General features: G+C 39.9%; 1 protein-coding gene across 1 annotated transcript in view; it reads right to left on the bottom strand.

Annotated features, from left to right (window-relative positions):
• LOC126273341 (dynein axonemal heavy chain 10) overlaps positions 1 to 4,998 on the bottom strand; it is a 1,458,287-nt gene extending 1,453,289 nt beyond the window's left edge. Inside the window, exons 1-2 of the mRNA XM_049976887.1 lie at positions 4,761 to 4,998; positions 1,684 to 1,877 (exon numbers count right to left, since the gene is read on the bottom strand). Of these exons, the coding sequence (XP_049832844.1) occupies positions 1,684 to 1,877; positions 4,761 to 4,998 (432 nt within the window). The remainder of the gene's footprint in view (positions 1 to 1,683; positions 1,878 to 4,760) is intronic.
• Positions 4,999 to 20,397: the final 15,399 nt, after the last annotated feature.

Below are 20,397 nucleotides of genomic sequence, written 5' to 3'. Positions count from 1 at the left end.
ATCAATGTGTTGCTTCCAGTTCAACCTCTCATCAATGGACACACCTAAAAATTTTGAAAATTCTACCTTAGCTACAGACTACATATTGATGAACAATACCACCTGTCAGTAAAATGTGCCTGCAGCTCTTGTTGATAGTATAAACTGAAAGTAATAGATCAGTGTGACTTGAGCAGGCATGCAGGATGCCTCACACACATACATGCGAACTGTTTCATCAAATCAGTGAGTTTGAAAGAGGGTGCATTACTGGCATGAGAAAATGTGATGCATCCATATGGGAAATTGCTGCTCATGTGGGACAAAGTGTTCCAGCAGAGCAGCAGGTGTGTGCCAAATGGTTCATGGAAGGTCGTAGAACACCATGAGATGGGTCAGGTTGCATCACCCAGACCACCACCTGCAAAGATTAACACCTCATCTGAATGGCATTGCAGATCAGATCTGCATCCTCCTTGGCTCTGCTGGCAACAGTGGAACAGTGAAACACATCATACACTATCAGGAGTTACAGTCTGTCGCCGTTTATTACGGAATGCAGAATGGGTTACGTGCATGTCATCTACCTTTGGCAAATGTGCAGAAACATGCTAGACAGAAATGGTGCGTGAAACAACATCACTGGGGACAGGAACGGCATTAGATGGTGTTTCCAAATGAATCTAGGTTTCGTCTGTTTGAAAATGATGGCTGCCATTTTGGTTTGCCGCAGATATGGGGAAAAGCATCATAGTGACTGCATTCTCACAAGAGATACAGCATCATCTCAATGCCTTATGGCATGGGATGCCACTGGGTACAACCAAAAATCAGAGTTGGTGTGTGTCCAGGGCACTGTGGCCAGTGCGACCTACATGAATGACATCCTGTGACCAGTAACCACACCCTTTCTCCACAACACCCCAGATGCCATTTTTCAGCAACACACTCCACAACCACATTCTGCTGCAGAAAATAAATGCATTATTTGTGTCGCAGGATGTCAGCCTTTTGCCCTGTCTTGGCAGATCAGCAGACTTGTTGTCAATCGAAAATTTGTGGAATATAGTGAAACAGGTACATTGCTGTGACCCAATGACAACCACCACAGATGAACTTTGGAACCAAGTGAGTTCAGCATAGATGGCTATACCACAGAACATCTTTCACATCTTATTCACATTGATGCCATCATGCACGGAACAAGGGCCGATGGTGGACCCTGTGCATATTAGGCAAAAGGTCACATGCTGAACTGAGGTGACTGAAATGCTAATCATTTCTTCAGACCATACTAATCTGCATGTCCTGTCTCTAATCATTCTAGATGTTCTGTTTTTTCTCAACGTGAGTGTATAAACACAAAGTCTTTTTTTATCTGATCTTTAATTGGCTGTAATATTAGGTGTACATAAAATTGGAGTTACGATATTTATAGAAGATCTTTAAAAAATGCTAGTTCTTGTAGATTCAGGCTGTCACTTGCATTCTGTTAGCTTCTGCAGGAAAAACTGCATACGTGTGTGTGTGTGTGTGTGTGTGTGTGTGTGTGTGTGTGTGTGCGCGCGCGCTCGCGCGTGGGTAAGTGTAAGCTTCATTGGTTTATTTTGTGCACTACAGACAACTGTGTTACTTTTCTCGTGTTTTATTCCAAACCTAAAACAAAGAGTGGATCTCATACATATGTTTCTTTTTAGACTGTACCTGTTGTTCCTCCTTTGCTTCTCCTTCTCCTTCTTCTTCTGCCTGTTTGACTTCTTTTTCTTTCCCCTTCTTGCCTTTCCCACCTTTACCTCCTTTCTTTCCTTTTAATGTTGTTTCTTCAGGTTTTGTCACATCAGGTTGTTCAACCTGAACTTCTGGAATGGGAGGCTCTGGTAGACTGGGAGGTTTTTTTACTGGAAAATAAAAATTATTTAAAAAAAAGTGTCTTTTATAAATATTTGTTTCTAACTTCTCTTTTTTACCAAAAACTATGAGATTTGAAAAAGTATTTATGTCTTAGTACTATATTTCAAGGAACATCTGTACAGAATAAGACAAGAGTTTGGTGAGGAACCATCCATTTAGATTTGAAAATATCAGCTCAATGCCTTATGGCATGGGATGCCACTGGGTACAACCAAAAATCAGAGTTGGTGTGTGTCCAGGGCACTGTGGCCAGTGTGACCTACATGAATGACATCCTGTGACCAGTAACCACACCCTTTCTCCACAACACTCCAGATGCCACAGAAGATGACTCTCATCTTTCATTTCTATTCTAAAACTGCTGAACATGGACCTTTTACATAACGTATAACTATCTCTGCAGTGGTTAAGAAAATATTATCCCTGGGCAAGTCACATTTTAGTCCAATTTTTATTAACTGGACACAACAGTTTTGGAGTAACTGTGTATTAACCTCAAATCTCATGAATATGAATATACAGGGTGTTACAAAAAGGTACAGCCAAACTTTCAGGAAACATTCCTCACACACAAATAAAGAAAAGATGTTATGTGGACATGTGTCTGGAAACGCTTAATTTCCATGTTAGAGCTCATTTTAGTTTCGTCAGTATGTCTGTACTTCCTCGATTCACCACCAGTTGGCCCAATTGAAGGAAGGTAATGTTGACTTCGGTGCTTGTGTTGACATGCGACTCATTGCTCTACAGTACTAGCATCAAGCACATCAGTATGTAGCATCAATAGGTTAGTGTTCATCACGCACGTGGTTTTGCAGTCAGTGCAATGTTTACAAATGCGGAGTTGGCAGATGCTTATTTGATGTATGGATTAGCACGGGGCAATAGCCGTGGTGCTGTACATTTATATTGAGACAGATTTCCAGAACGAAGGTGTCCCGACAGGAAGACGTTCGAAGCAATTGATCCGCGACTTAGGGAGCACGGAACATTCCAGCCTATTACTCGCAACTGGGGAAGACCCAGAACGACCAGGACACCTGCAATGGATGAGGCAATTCTTCGTGCAGTTGACGATAGCCCTAATGTCAGCGTCAGAGAAGTTGCTGCTGTACAAGGTAACGTTGACCACGTCACTGTATGGAGAGTGCTACGGGAGAACCAGTTGTTTCCGTACCATGTACAGCAGCTGATTGGCCTCCACGGGTACACTTCTGCGAATGGTTCACCCAACAATGTGTCAATCCTCATTGCAGTGCAAATGTTCTCTTTACGGATGAGGCTTCATTCCAACATGATCAAATTGTAAATTTTCACAATCAACATGTGTGGGCTGACGAGAATCCACAAGCAATTGTGCAATCACGTCATCAACACAGATTTTCTGTGAATGTTTGGGCAGGCATTGTTGGTGATGTTTTGATTGGGCCCCATGTTCTTCCACCTATGCTCAATGGAGCATGTTATCATGATTTCATATGGGTTACTCTACCTGTGCTGCTAGAACATGTGCCTTTACAAGTACAACACAACATGTGGTTCATGCAAAATGGAGCTCGTGCACATTTCAGTCGAAGTGTTTGTACGCTTCCCAACAACAGAATCGGTGACCGATGGATTGTTAGAGGCCCGCATCTCATGGTCGTGCAGTAGCGTTCTCGATTCCCACACCCGGGTTCCCGGGTTCGATTCCCGGCGGGGTCAGAGATTTTCTCTGCCTCGTGATGGCTGGGTGTTGTTTGATGTCCCATAGTGCTCAGAGCCATTTGAACCATTTTTGATTGGTAGAGGCGGACCAATTCCATGGCCAAGCTCTCCTGACCCCAACCCTCTTGACTTTCATTTATGGGGGCACTTGAAAAGCTCTTGTTTACGCAATCCCGGTACCAAATGTAGAGACTCTTCGTGCTCATATTGTGGACGACTGTGATACAATACGCCATTCTCCAGGGCTGCATCAGCGCATCAGGGATTCCATGCGACGGAGGGTGGATGCATGTATCCTCGCTAAAGGGGGACATTTTGAACATTTCCTGTAACAAAGTGTTTGAAGTCACACTGGTATGTTCTGTTGCTGTGTGTTTCCATTGCATGATTAATGTGATTTGAAGAGAAGTAATAAAATGAGGTGTAACATGGAAAGTAAACGTTTCCGGGCACATGTCCACATAACATATTTTCCTTCTTTGTGTGTGAGGAATGTGTGTAGAATAAACATTTTTTTCACCTCACTTTCAGTGCCCTGAAAGATTATTACATGGAACAGAATTGAGTACGCTAACAGTCCTGCCTGCAGGTCAACACAGTGAGAGAGATTTCTGAATACGAAGAAGGCAGCTAACTGTGTTTTCTCATTAACTTCACCACACAATGAATCTGTCTCAGTTAATCACACATCTGGGCACCCAGGAACTTTGCATGGAGCCTCATCCAGTGTATGCCGATTGACCTCTACCTCTGGTACCTCTTATCAGTGATGAAGCCTTTACTTTAATCTTGACTTCAATACAGTGATCCCTCCCTGTATTTGCTTGGAAAAACTCAAGAAATGCACTACCTACAAATAGAAATGATTTTCTCTTCATCCATCTCCTTTTCATTTTACAAAGAAACAAAATTCACAAAACTCAAACTTCACTTATCAGATTTGGTTATTGTTGTCAAAAAAACCAACAAATACTACAGTTTATATTAATAAATCCAAATAACTATTAACTATAGATATCAAAGAGCCTACTTCTTTGGAGGAAAACATACATTTTTTCCATGAAAACAAACTACTGTTTACAAATGTAGCTACAAAAAATCGATTCATTAAGAGAAGTCTTATTTGTTGTTTACAGAAGGACACATTTAATAGTATCTCTTACCAACTTCTGGAACTAACACTTCTTCTTCAACGATTTTGTCATAGTAAGTCTTATAAATAAGCAACAATCTTTGTTCCAAAATATTTGGGTCAAGAACATCATCATCCAGGAAGGCTCTAAATTTCTCCAAAATGCCTACTCCACTTCGCTTGAGCAGGTCATTAAAAAGAGTGTCATCCGACTCGCCAAAAAAGATACGAACTTTTTCTTTTATCCATTCTATTCTGTGGTCAGTCATTTTCCTCGTGTCCAAGTCTACCTAAAAACATAAAAACCCATAATGAAATGATTGTTTACAATGTAAGTACATTTCAATCATAAGCATTATCTTGCCAAAGAATGACTTTGCAGTTTAAACACATAAAGTCACAATTAGTAATCAATGGTAACAGAAAATTTATTCATTAGTACAGCACATAACGTAACACACAATATTGAGAGGATACTTTTTTGTGGTGATTGTGACAGTACCAGAAAATTTCTGTGCTGGAAGGATAACAAGAATTTGGTAAGATGAAGAAATTAACAGTTTTTCCCAGAGGCTTCTTTATTAAACAAATAGCTGTTGCCCTGGGCAATGGCGGTCAAAAGCCAAGATTATGCTACAGTGCACAAGTAATTGAGAGTGTTGCAACTTAAGAACCTTTTTACAATATAACAGAATTTATGAATATAAAATCAATTGACATTAATTTTTATGTATTTCATTATGTGATGTCAGTGAATGTATTTATCTTATGTTATGGTGTATGTTATCACCTATGGTCACTATTTGCAATGCTCATTTAGCTTTAAGTTACTATTCAAGGAAAATGTTATATGATATCCATGTAAATTGCCTATTCCACCTCAGGTGGTCAATGGTGAATAAAGAATCTTAATCTCTAGGAAAATTTGAGTAGTCAATAAACAACTGTTAAGCCCTTCTACTACAATTACAATGAAGAAGAAATTAATTAGTCCACAAAACAGAAGACCATTGACTATGAATTCTGTGGGCTCCAATTGTTTCATAAGGTTTCCTTAGTCCCACAACAGTTTTACAGCAGCCATCATGGACTGCATCCGTGGCTCGTCAGCCTACAAAAGCAGTGGCTACAGCTGTGCACTCAGTTTGACAGTGCAGTCCATCCATAACATCGATCCAGCTTCCTGTTAGCATCTCAATGTAGCAGGCTACACAAGAGGAAACCTTGGTGAGCTGTATAGAATCCAAGTTGACTAGTTTCAAACTACTTTTGGTGGTGGTGCGGGGTAAACTGTAAGAGATCTGACAACCAAAATTTGTAGGCATACTACAGCATCATGACTGGCATTGTTTCAGTATTATGCTAAGTTTCTTTATAAACATACTGTTGTAGTTACTATACTCCTGTGGTGCCGAGAAGTATGCAGGAACATGTACCCGAGTGGTTTAAAACTTTCAGTACACTATTCAGTCTACTGAAAAATCAAATACAAAATTAAAAAAGGAGCTAAGTTTTTGATGAGACAATACAAATGCTAGCATAAAAGCTAAAGGGGACAAACTGGCAGTTATGGTAGAGGGTACCTCTAACTTAAGATTAGAGTCAAACAGGAAAAAGCAAGAGATTAATGATAAAATATCTCAATTACAAATGACACTTTCCACCTTAACAGAGGAGTTAAATTCTGAGGCAATTAAACAGAGTGATTTAGTCCACAATGGGCTGAATGAGCAATTGAAAGATGTAGATACGAATTTACAAACAATTAAAAGACATACCTGAACAAGAATTTAAAGTAGGACATGAACAAATCTCAGATGCCCAATTAAGGTTAAAATATTGGTATAAAGCAAAGATTCTGACGTAGTTGCTATTTCAGTCTCTACTTTAGCTAATTTGGAGGAACATTTAGCCAATATAATTCATCGTGAAGTACAAGAAAAGACCAAATCATTCATCAGCATGCCTTATTCTAATGGAGAAATGGACAGAATGGAGGGTGAATTACAGAAACTTGAGTTGAATTAGCAAAAACAGAAGGACCTGGAGCTGTATTTAGAGTCAGTTTTATAATTGTAAGTTACACAGGCAGTGAGGTGAAAAAGCTGACTAAAAACATAAAATGTGTGAAAACTGATGAATATTTTGTAAAGATAAAAGAATTTTATGCACACAAGATAACTTAGAAGAGGAGGATAAAAAGTAACGGTTATTTAAGGGAGATACATTATTTTGGAAGAAAGTATGAAAAGTCACATAATAGTCAGTTATGTATACCTAAAATAGTAGTCATAGCCCTCTTTCTTCAATCGTATGTATCACATGTCCTGGTTCTACTGAGTAGATAATAAAGGACTTGCATCTGAGTGTGTATGTGTGATGTGGAAAGCTCAGTCGCTGTTGGCAGTGCCTCCTCTACATCTCAGACAAAATCCCGCCTCCCTCTCTAGCAAGCAAATAAGAGTGGACTCTGGCCTTCTTTCCAGACTTGTCCACTATTTGCCTAAGGAGCTCCATCACCTGCCTAACCCTGGAGCTGTCAACCATAAGCAATCCCACCCTCTGTGCTTCTCTGGACCTTTAAGGAAGATCGCCCATAGTGCCAACAGGTGAGGCATCCCATGCTGGCTCAGATGAACTTTCACCAGTGGGCAATGTCTTGTACCTGTTTTGGAGGTGTAAGGGGGGGGGGGAGGGGGGGGGGGCAGTCATGCAGCTAGTACCCACTTTCAACTCTCACCCAAAGATTCACAATTCGGCCACTGTTTGCCAACCACTGTTAGGTATACGTCAACTGGCAGGGAAATATGAATTGGAAGGTGCTGTGGTAGCAGGGATCCCAAGCAGCGCTCTATGCTCCTGGGGTTCCAAACCATTCATCTTTGATGCTCCAACACCACTGCATCCCAGGACAGCAGCTCGAAGCCTGTTTCATTCACATACTGTCAGAATTTCATGGTGAATTTGTGAGCAATTTGAATGTTTCGCCCATAAGAATCACACTGTCCTGCATACTTCAAATCTAAGCATGTCATCAGGTGCCAGGCAATTTCACTCCCACATACGGATGCACCTGTCACGTGTATCACTGCGGAACTGTGTCTGCAGATAACCCAGAACATGTACAGAAGACAGTGTGCCACTCTTGTTGACAATTGTCTTAGTGTGTGACAACTTGTGCAACTTACTTTTTGAAGCCCTCTCTTAGTTTATGTCCAATTACTGTATGCCCATCACTGTGAAGAAAGTAAGGAAAAGTGGCTCGTTAAAAAAACTGGAATATGGATTTGATCCTGAAGACATAATTCAGTTTAAGCAATGGATTCAAATTAGCAGGACACAAATGAAACCACACAATTAATCAAGAACAAGCAACAAAACTTTTAGCTGTTTCTAGCCAAACGACAGTGCTAAGTGTCACAGTAAATCTTACAACTGACGGAAGGTGGTCTGAAACTAGTTGAGTTGATTATGTTACGGAATTTCACAAAAGAACTCCTCATCACTCTTCAAGATGCAATTCAATGATTTCATTAGGAAAACAGCACAGCAACAATGCAACCATTTGTGATTTACTACAAAGATAAAAAAAGGAGAAAAAAGAATCACCTACTACATAATCAGTGATTGCCTGCAACATGATACAATTGCAACATACATCATTTTTGTTGAACTGATCAAGTTACTGAAACATATCATTACAGAACTGATACATATTCACAATTTTAGTGATGGTTCTGTTGTGTGACACCAAAATTCTAAGAACATTCTCAATATTTGATATAATCAAAAGGGTTTTAACATTAGAGCAGAATTGATTTTTTAACAAGTCATTTTTTAACAAATCGTCATAGGATGGATGTAGAGGTACAGTTTAGCAGTGTCAGCGAGCCTTCACCATCCAGTAGAAAGTTCTTTATTCGAATACAGCAAAGAAAACATACACAGCACAGAATTGATTTTTCTCATAAATGAAATCATGTAGAAAGCAAATGTGGATTAGAAAAGATTGCTTTGAAAATGGATGTACAGTTTTGGGTACATGGGATCACTGCCACTTTGTATCACTTGATGAAACAAGACTTGTGATTAATGGAGTGATCAAATGCTAAAGTATGCCTGTTCTGTGATCCTGCTGGTTGAGTTGACAGATCAGTCGATATAATTAGGCACATGTCCAGAGAGGTCACTAGGCATGGCACAAGGTGATACATCCGCCAGTGTCTTGTCACAGCAGCAAACAGGGGTAGATTAAGGACTGCCACACAGTGTCTTGGTCTCACCTGTCTCAGCTCTCTGGTGTGCACTACCTGTTCTCTGCTGGACTTATTTACAATCCTGCAATACTTGTCTGTTTTCTGGACACTGATTTGGACTTTGTTATTCTCAGTCATCAATATTTGGTTTGAACATGTTTATGCAGTCTCCGTCTCATTCTCTATTTGGCTTGTTGTGAGCATACCAACCGAGTGTGTGTGCACTGAGAGAGTGTTTCATATTTGAATGCTTCCCAGTCTGGCAAAGCACTAATGTTTGAATTAGACCAGTAAATATACAGAGTACTATAACTGCCAACAAGTACCTGCCTCTATAAATCTTTGTCTCTATTTAGTTCAAGAAGGGTGAGGATCTATTATTTCTATGATTAACTTGTACTTAACTGGATTTCAATAAAACAAGTGTTGTTGAAGAAGCAGATTTGCAACACCTTGTCAACAACATTGAATAACATGGTCAAAAAACACACCACCATATTCCTAATACAAAATTCAAACCTGGCCAGTATGTTGCTTGAGAATATTCATTTATAAATATAACCTAAATTTTTGCACTTTAAGTGATATGAGACACGTGATATAAACAACTGTAAAATAAGAGGTGTCAATTTTTAGATACGTAGTGTCAAATATAGACTAAATGTGGTAGGGCAGCCTTGGGTAATTTTCAGACACGTAAATCTGGGTTAATTAATATACAGCCTCACCACTCCCACAGGAACCTAAATTTTTGTCAGATCATTTTTGTTTTCTTTTAGGGACAGTTTCCTTATGGAACCAAATTACTTGTCATACTGACAGCAACATTCATTTAGAAAATAAAATTTCTAGACATCTGTGTGGCAGGGAAGGGACATTTGGAAAAACTTGGGATTAATTTTCAGCCATTTTCTGTGAGTGGTCTTAGAAGATAAATTTTATTTATTTCAGTTGTCCTCCATTATTTGTTTCTGGGTCTTCCTCTGAAATTTCTGCCTTATACTGCTTCCTCAATTGTTATTTGCAAAAGACCATCAAGCCAGAGTATATGGCCTATCAGCTGAGTGCTTCTTATTTTTAGGTGTTTTGTGAAGTAGCTTTTCTCTCGTGCTCTAATGGATACTTCCTTATTCATTCTCTTTTCTCTCTAACTGATTTCCATCATTCTTCTGTAGCACTATGTTTCGAATGCAGAAAGTCTCCTCTCCTACCCCACTTCTATTGTCCAAGCTTTGCTAAGGTACGTCCACATCGCTCCACATTGCTCCACAAGTAGATCTTCATTATTTGTTTTCTTATGTTAAGGCCAATATTCTTTGCAATGAATATGTTTGTCTTCTTATTAAAAGCATTTGTATCTCAAGGAATTCTGCACACATCTCCCTGTAGCTTCTTCCATCATTTGTGACTTTACTTGCCAGGTAACTGGACTCATTCACTCCCTCAACTGCTTCAGTTTTCAACTTTATCACTGTCGTGCCTTCTTTGTTTCTACTCAAGACTAGAACTTTTGTTCTGTGTGTATTTATTGTCATATGGAATTCCTCCTCCATTATATCCATTGTATTCAGGACTTTCTGCAGGTCTCCTTCACTTTCTGCAATTAGTGCTATCTAATTGGCAAATCACAGCATATCTACCTATTCTCCATGAATTGTTACTCTTGTGTTTACTTCTTCTCTCACCCTGTCAATTGCCTTCTATATTAACAGATTAAATAAGTATGGGCATGGGGCTAGGTAGCAATCTTGCCATACCCCCTTCTAAATGCTAGCTGATTCTTCTATTTTGCCACAGTGAAGTACTCCAATTTCACATATTTAGGTGTTGTATATGTCTTCTCTCTCTAAATCTGAGTTGTGATTGGTGAAGAATACTGAATAATACATCCCAGTTAACTTTGTCAAATGTTTTCTCAAGATCTTCAAATGCTGTGAATGTACTCTTGCTCTTCTTCAGCAGTTTCTCTGTCACTTGCAGTATTACTTCTCTTGTTCCACACCTTTACTAAAACTTTACTGGTCTTCAGATGATTGTTCCTCTATTCCTCTTTCCATTCTTCTGAGAATAAATTTTGGTGGTTATTTTCGATGCATAGCACACCAAGCTCAATGTTTGGTGTTGTTCACAGGTTGTGTCTGGTTTGTTAGATAATGGTACTGTTATCCATTTAACAAAGTCTTCTGGTAACTCTCCAAACCTGTAAATATCTCACACTAAATCCTAAAGTGCCATATTCACTTTACTATCCAACTTTTCAACTTGTCCTCCTTTTATGCCATCAGCTCCTGCAGCCTTCCTTTCTCTGAAGTCTTGTAGGGCTTTCTCTTACTCTTGTTTCAAAATAGGAACCCCTACATCATCCAGATCTAATCCTTCCTTTTCAGTAGTCAGACTTATGTTGTCTCCTTTGTATAACTGATCTAGGTATTCCTTCCATCGTTCCACTATACTTTCTCATTTGCTGCAACAATGCCATGACTTAAAAAATATCATTTTTGATATAGGTATGAAACAAGGGTTGCCTTGCCTTCAGGTATTTAGTTTTAACTACTTTGAAGGTCACCAAACTCCAATGAGAAGTGTGTAGCTGTGTGACTTTGAAAAGTAGTTGAAACTAGAGAAGCCAAGGCAACCCTCACTTTGTATCTACATGAAAAATCATTATTTTTTAGTTATGACATGGTTGCAGCAAATGAGTGATATGTTAACATTCCATCTTTGTCCTTAACACTCATTGTTCTTGCCTTTCTTGTTTCAAAGTACTTCCCTACATCTCAGCATGCCATGTCAGTTTGTCCTGCCTTCTTTCTATTATTTATGTGTTCACAAATTTCTTTTAAATGTTGTTCTTTATCTTGTCTTGCCCTCTTATTAATCCTGTTCCTTAAGCTCTTGTATTTTTACATTCTTTCTTATCCTTCAAGTTTGTACACTGTCTTCTTTCTTTTATCATATTTGTGGGTTCTGACCAATCCATTCTTTCCTATTCTCCTGTTTCTTTTTTCCCAATATCACTTCTGCTGAGTTTAAATGCATTTCACTATTTTACTCCATTTCTGTAATACCCCCATGTGTACACGAAGAGAGAGAAATCGTATTCAGGAGACTAGCTATTAAGAGCGATTACAGAAATGAATGAAAATCTGAATGTAGGCATCAGAATGGTCGTTAGGAAAGAAGGACTATAAAAGAACACGTTATTTTCTCATTTCAAAGGACAAGAAGGTGGTAGAGTTGGAAGGAAGCCACGTATTACAAAAGACAAAGAAATAGAATTAGAAAATTCACTTAAATGTATGGCAATAACACAATGAACTCATAAAATCTTTGATTACTCAAACTAGTGCCGCCAACAGTGATGGGCATACAGTCTTTATTTGGCACTTGAGTTGTGAAGGTGTATTGTGTACAGTATTCTCAACAAATATAGATATTATATACAAAGTGGTGTTCAGGTTCTTAAATGACAATTGTATGACCTGTTTCCCGAAGTGGCCATGAGTTTGCCTACAGTCTCTTTACAGACAAGTTGACAGCAGTTCAGATATAAATGGTTCCGAGTACATTTTCATGTTAGTGTGTTCCCATGCAGGCACAACAGAACCTAACTAACAGTACTTTTCACGAGCCGTGGCACACACAGACTGCACCATGTCTACATGTGCAGCAGTTCCCAGACTTCATAATGCAGTTGAAAAAAGAACTGCCTTCGCTGCAGTGTGCCCCACAGCATTTGAAGAAAACACATTTCCCACCAGCCCGACACACAGGCATGTACTTCCACCTGACTTGCATGTTGTTACGTTCCTGTGTCAACAACCTGCAACAGCATTTGCAGCCACCACGACGCATGTGCCTACCGCGCTTTCTCCAGCACATTGCGTGTCATGTGGACAGATGTTTACTTCCCCTGCATTACAGACAGATCATATCCCAGTTTCTGGGTACCGACCTCCCCTCCACCACCATCTTCCAATGACACTACAGCAGCCACCTGTCGGGCAATTTCCAAAGCTGCCACAACTTCAAAAGGACAACCCTAGAACATGGTTCACTCTGGTGGATAATATCTTGGACATCCGTGGCAGGTTGGAAGATGACGCACAATTCATCTGTCTGATGAGCCATCTACATGACCAGTGGATCTGGTAAGTAATCTATTGCCCATGCCACAGAGCCAGCACAAATATGCAACTGCAGAACCCTGCATCATCACGTGCTTAACATGGCCCCATGCAGAAGCCATCCACTCTATTATTCACAAAGTGTCTTTATGGGACCATACGCCACCTTCACTTTGGTGCCACTTAAGAGCTCTGGTCAGCATGGACCAACTACCCGATCTCGTACTCTGGTCGTTGTGGTTCATAAAATTGCCATCATATTTTCGGCTACATCTGTTGACTCACAAAAACGCTGCCCAGGAAGAAAAGCTGCACCTGGTGGACCAGGCATATAGCATCATTTAACACTACCAGCTCATGCCCGCTGGTTTTTTGGGTACGCCAGAAGTTGGTAGCACTGTGTCGTCCTGACTCTTGTGTTTCACCGGCTGGCCGGGAGAGATCAGGTGCACAGCATGCACCAGCAGCCAATGGTGCCACCTGGCAGCCTGACCACTGTACCTGCTGCCGCTTCTCTCCCAGCTCAGTGGGGCAGCTCAACCCCACCTCGCAGCAGACTGGTACACCCCACACTGCCAGCTCACTGGTCCAGGTGCTGCGCAAAGCATACTCATACTCACTATGTTGGTACCATGTTACATTTGAGTATGACACGCATTCTTGTCATGTTCCCTGCAACCACCCAACTGCGATGCACGAGTCTGAATAGGCGCCATGGCTCGTACCGACACTTCAGGGTGCTGATCACATCCTCGGCTGACCACTCCTGCTGCCCATCATGTCAGCAGATTATACATCTAAAACAGGATGCTCTATTTCATCATAGACACGTATGCCAATGCTAGCGTCATTTCCAAGTTGAGTGCTCTGACTGCGCCCTTGCCATCTTTTATGACACTCCGGACAGGCAACAGCTGCACAATTCAAGTCCATGGTTCAGCCGAGCTTCAACGACATCTCTCGTCTGCCTTACACTGCACTTGGACAGCCTGTGTTTGCTGATGTCAACTGCCCTATTATCGGCATTGATTTCCTACGCAACTTTGGATTCCCAGAGGACCTCAGAACAGGAGCCCTCCTGCACCATGCTCCCGGTAACCAGATACCAGGGATCTTCGCTATGCCCCACAGCCTCCCACCACACACTGTGACACCCTGTCTGCTGCTCCAACTGAATGTGATCGCCTCACTGCAGAACTCACTGCCACCCTGGCCCACCTAAAAAATCAGTGTCACAGGACCAATGACCTCTGCACCAAGAACACGCACCCACAACAGCTGAGTGCTGCCACACTGCAGGGACACGATGACATCGATACTACTGTGGCACAAATGCCGCAGACTCCCTCACTGCAACGCCTACTCCCATAGGTCAGTGACATTGCAGCCACTAGTGTCGCAAGTGTTCCTACATCCGCCACCACTGTTGTTAATCAGGGAATCCCACTGGTGGTAGGCATGATTACTAATGGTATTTGTCTCTGATCAAACACCATGAAAGGCCCACCAGTATACCATAGGCTTGATGCCTGAACACCTAAAAGTGGAGCATGCAAAAATCGTGATACAAGAACAGCTAGATTCCGGTATTATCCACCCATACAACTGTAATTGGTCCTCACCATTCCACTTAGTTCCTAAGAAGGATGGTTCATTTCGTTTGTGTGGTGACTACTGGCAACTAAACACCCAGAAAATCTTACATAACTATCCAATACCACACATACAGGATTTTGCCCAACAGCTCCATGGTGCTCAAATTTTCAGTATGGTAGCCTCTCGGAAAGCATACCACCAGATCCCAATGCATAAGGATGACATCCTCAATAGCACTATAATTATCCCAATCAGACTCGGTCCCTACATACTGTGTGGCCTAAAAAACACTGCACAGACATGGCAACATTTTATTGATTTCATAGTATGTTTGCTCCTGTAATGTTGCACATACCAAGACAACATTCTTATTTCATCAACTACCTCAGACAAGCACAAACATCATCTGTTGAGAGTACTTAATATACTTGCCAAACATGAGGACAAGATCAACTATGATAAACCGCATCCGCAAGCTGCTAGTGTGGCATTCCCAGGCTATACTGTCTCTATGGCAGGAATGCACCCCACATCGGAATGAGTCACCTTTATCCGTGACCTTCTCCTCCTTGAGACTTAGCATGATCTACAGCATTTCATAGGCAAAATAAAATTTTTTGACGACACATCGTGCGCACTGCATCCCTGCAAACACTGTTCTTTGACAAACTTGCAGAAAAAAGCACTTCCATCTTTGCAAGGTTCTGTGGTGCAACAACATGTGGCGTTGAATGTGTTAAAAATTGCACTTGCGAACACTGTCACTCTCGCATGCCCTGTCTCTGACACTCTGATATCGATCACGGTGGATGTGAGTGATACAGCCACTGGCACCGTGCTTCTTCATCAGGTCGAAGGTTCCGTGCAACCACTTCATTTATTCTCTCATAAGGGTCATTCGGTGTTAAATCAACCAATTGTACTACATGATTTGAACCACGACCTCTCAGATTTGGATGATTTTTTTTTTTTCAGGTAATGTACCCACTAACACTAGTTTAAATTTGAGATTTCAAATTTTTCTGATCTTTGGTTTTCGAGTTTCAAGGGTTTAAAAATCAGAAAAACCTCTGTTTTAGATCAATCGATGATTGTTTTAAAATGCTGTAGTTGGAATACTATACAACCTAGGGAGCTCAAACTTGCACCATTGTTTTCCTCTATAAATTCCCTTCAATTTGATATGTAACGTGACTATGCTACCTAAATTTGAAAATTTTACAACTATTCCAAAAAAACATGTTTTGAAATTTCCAAAATACCTACCCTTGGATTTATTTATAAAAATTATATGTGTTGTCCAGTCTAACTGACTACATGCATGCAAATTTTGAAGATGGGATCTCAATGGGTTCTTGTATAAAATAATATTTTACTACCGCAATAGACACTAGTGAGGTGAAAAGCAGTCTATTTCTACACTATGGATACTAAGGTATGCCCATGTAATTCTAACAAACTTAAATTATTATGTTAGCCTTTTTATACAACCCTACCCTCTTATTGTGTGTAAATTCATTAAATGATATAGTGTTGTTTTAATTTAATGTTCATGATTCTTTTAACTATGCATCAGAAGGAAGTGAACACATTTTAATTGGTAATATATGTGCTACAAGATAAAATTTTGAATAAAGCCACTCACCTTCATCCTTAGTTGTAAATGAGCAGAGATTATCTTTTTCTTGGTTTTCCAGTGTTATTTGTAATCATTTACAACAAGTTCCTTATATTAGTAATTGGCATATAAGTAATTTCACTTGGGAAAAAGATTAACTTGTTGATATCTGTGTGGATAGAACTATTTCTAATACCAGTTGGTATTTACAAAGTTAATACACGTGGTATCTATACAACTTAGTTTTTAGTGAGGGTAGGTGTAACATACTTTAAACATGCTTCTTTTATGATCTTTTAAGATATTTTTCCAAAGCAAGAGAAGACAACTTCATTTCTTTAGCACTTAAAGTGTAGGTTCTTCCTGTAGCTATTGTTGAATTCGCTGTTTGTAAAAGAGTATTTCCTGGGACATCTAATATATCTCGTGGTTGTGGATAGTAAAAAGACTGGGCTGGACCCTTTGGGTGTAAAAAATGTATTCGGTACATGTCATTCTATTTTTCTTCAATGCATCCTAGCGACCAAGAGTCGCCAAATGCTACTGTCACAAAACCAGCAGTAATATTTCCGTATGTGATGGTGTTATTTGGTTCAGTGTTGTCACATATTCAAGAGAGTCATCCAGACTAAAATGATAAGGCTTGACAGTAATTTGACTCTTTGTGCAGGGTTTATAAAGTGAAACTTTTGTGCTCCCACAATTGCTTTTGAGTCACTAAACCGAAGAAGTATGTATTCTTTGGTCAGTTCATAGTCCTCTGTTGTGCAATATTCGAAGTCAAAGTTTTTTATGTTTTCCATGGCAAATACATGAAGTGATTTTGGTGTTAAGATATGTTGGTGATATGGCCTTTGTAAGCTGGCTTTAGCAGCAAGCCACTTAACAGTTCCACCAAGGCCATCGCATGCACTCTTGCCATGGAATGTTACAAAGAACTCCCACTCTGCCTCAACTTCAAAATCAGTTTTATGCAAACACACATTAAGGGAATATTTCTTATTTTTATATTGTGGAGTGCTGCCATCAGAAAAGTAAGAAATCTTTTTAAGCGCAAAAGGCAAGTTTTGGTTTATGATTTCTAGCAGTTTTTTCTGGTATACGTAGAAAGCGACTGCATTATGTTTCAGGCAATCTGATATGAAGACATACTGCAAATGTTTTAGTTTTCCTTCCCATTTATATGATGAAAGGATGCAGTGTAGCTTCCCCGTTACATCAAGGTGGCCATGAGTGAGGTAGTGGCCAAAACTAGAGCCTTGACCCTATATGAAAATCTCACGTTTTTTTTTATAATAAAAAGTGAATGTTGTACAAAATCGTAAGATTCTTAAGTTATTATTTTTTTATGTATTTTATTCTCGCATTAAAATATTATTCAATGAATTAACAAACAATAAGAGGGTAAGGTTGTATAAAAAGGCTAACATAATAATTTAAGTTTGTTAGAATTACATAGGCGTACCTTAGTATTCATAGTGTAGAAATAGTCTGATTTTCACCTCACTAGTGTGTATTGCGATAATAAAACATTATTTTATACAAGAACCCATTGAGATCCCATCTTGAAATTTTGCATGCATGTAGTCAGTTAGATTGGACAACACATATAATTTTTATAAATAAATCCAAGGGTAGGTATTTTGGAAATTTCAAAACATGTTTTTTTGGAATAGTTGTAAAATTTTCAAATTTAGGTAGCATAGTCATGTTACATATCAAATTGAAGGGAATTTATAGAGGAAAACAATGGTGCAAGTTTGAGCTCCCTAGGTTGTATAGTATTTCAACTACAGCATTTTAAAACAATCATCGATTGATCAAAAATGAAGGTTTTTATGATTTTTAAACCCTTGAAACTCAAAAACCAAAGGTCAGAAAAATTTTTAATATTCAAATTTTAACTAGTGTTAGTGGGTACATTAACTGAAAAAAAAAATTCATCCAAATCTGAGATATCAAGGGTCAGACTGTTAGTTGATTTGAGATGACCCATAAGTTGTCCGCTTCCCAGCATAAATGTCCACTTTTGACCGAGAAACTTTTGTCATTCACAAAGCAGTTACTCATTTCCATAAGGCCATTGAAAGTAGGACAGTGGCTGTATATACGGACCATAAGCCACTGGCCGATGCAGTGCATAACCCGACAGCTGACCTTGGCCCCGATGCTTCCGACATGTGTACCTAATATGTCAATTTACCACCTATTTCCATTACATCAAGGGCACAGACAGTGTCATCACCGACTAAATGTCACAAGTTGGTACGATCTCATTTTCTTGGGACTTTGATGAACTAGCGGCCTAGCAACAGAGAGATGGTGACTAATAGCAGCTACTACACAGTGAATTTATGTCGTTCTCAATTTAGCTGCATGGAATTCTGGGTTCTTCCATACCAGTCCTCTGGGACATTTCCACAGGTACCACCCAGCCCCTAGTTCCAGCTGTCTTGTGCCGTAAGATATTTGCGGCTTGCAATCCATGACCTTGCACATCCTAGTATTCAGGCCACTATGCACCTAATAACCAAGTGTTTCATATGGACAGGGGTAAGGGCAGACTGCAAAATCTGGTCCTGTGCATGCATTTCCTGGCAATGCTCCAAAGTTGGTCGTCATGCATACCCACTGTTGGGCCCACTTGACATTCCTAAAGGCAGATTCTGTCACATACATCTCGACCTGGTTAGCCCGCTCCCCCCTTCAGAGGGTTTTTGATACATCCTATCTATCATCGACCATGTTAGTTGGTAGTTCGAGGCCATTCTGATCGTGGGTGTAACAGCCAACTCAGTCATATGGGCTATTAATGCCTCCTGGATTATGCGGTTTGGCTGTCTGTCTTCGGTCACAATGGACCAGGGATAACAATTTGAGGCTGTTCTTATATCCAACCTGATTGACCTGTGAAGTGCAAACAAAATATGTTCAACAGCTTACCACCCGCATATCAGTGGGTTAGTCGAGTGCTGGCACTGCACTTTAAAAGCTGCACTGATGTGCTATGACACATCTTCGTCAGAGGCTCTCCCCTGGGTACTTCTTGGCATCCATAAGGCCTACAAAGAGGATTTACATGATTCTTGAACCAAGTGTTAGCTACGATTAAGTTATGCTCTGTGCAAAATTCTACCAGGCAGCTTCCTCTTTCATTTCTTAGACCCACTCCATATTCACCTAGTACGTTTCCCTCTCTTCCTTTTCCTACTGTCGAATTACAGTCACCCATGACTATTAAATTTTTGTCTCCCTTCACTACCTGAATAATTTCTTTTGTCTCATCATACATTTCATCAATTTCTTAATCATCTACAGAGCTAGTTAGCATATAAACTTGTACTACTGTAGTAGGCGTGGGCTTCATATCTATCTTGGCCACAATAATGTGTTCACTATGCTGTTTGTAGTAGCTTACCCGCACTCCTATTTTTTTTTTTTTTTTTCATTATTAAACCTATTCCTGCATTACCCTTATTTGATTTTGTATTTATAACCCTATATTCACCTGACCAAAAGTCTTGTTCCTCCTGCCACCGAACTTCACTAATACCCACTATATCTAACTTTAACCTAACCATTTCCCTTTTTAAATTTTCTAGCCTACCTGCCCGATGAAGGGATCTGACATTCCATGCTCCGATCCGTAGAACGCCAGTTTTCTTTCTCCTGATAACGATGTCCTCTTGAGTAGTCCCCGCCCGGAGATCCGAATGGGGGACTATTTTACCTCCAGAATATTTTACCCAAAAGGATGCCTTTGATTAAAACTATACCACTTGTCGAAAAGAGATCTCTTATATAGTTCATATAGACAACTGTTGTTCTATGACAAACCATGAATATGATCATCTAGATATTAAGTCTGTCAATAGGAAAAAAGCAGTAGCTATTTAATAAACTCTGGAAAACGATTCCATTTTTCACACTGGCTGTTATATAATCACTGTCATTTATACTATGATGAACTCACTTAGCTGTTTTCTACACTCCTGGAAATTGAAATAAGAACACCGTGAATTCATTGTCCCAGGAAGGGGAAACTTTATTGACACATTCCTGGGGTCAGAT

This window comes from Schistocerca gregaria, chromosome 5 (genome assembly GCF_023897955.1).
Source record: "Schistocerca gregaria isolate iqSchGreg1 chromosome 5, iqSchGreg1.2, whole genome shotgun sequence".
NCBI classification, from domain to species: domain Eukaryota; kingdom Metazoa; phylum Arthropoda; class Insecta; order Orthoptera; family Acrididae; genus Schistocerca; species Schistocerca gregaria.
The sequence above is the reverse complement of the archived record's forward strand: the minus strand, read 5'-3'. Positions and strand labels throughout refer to the sequence as shown.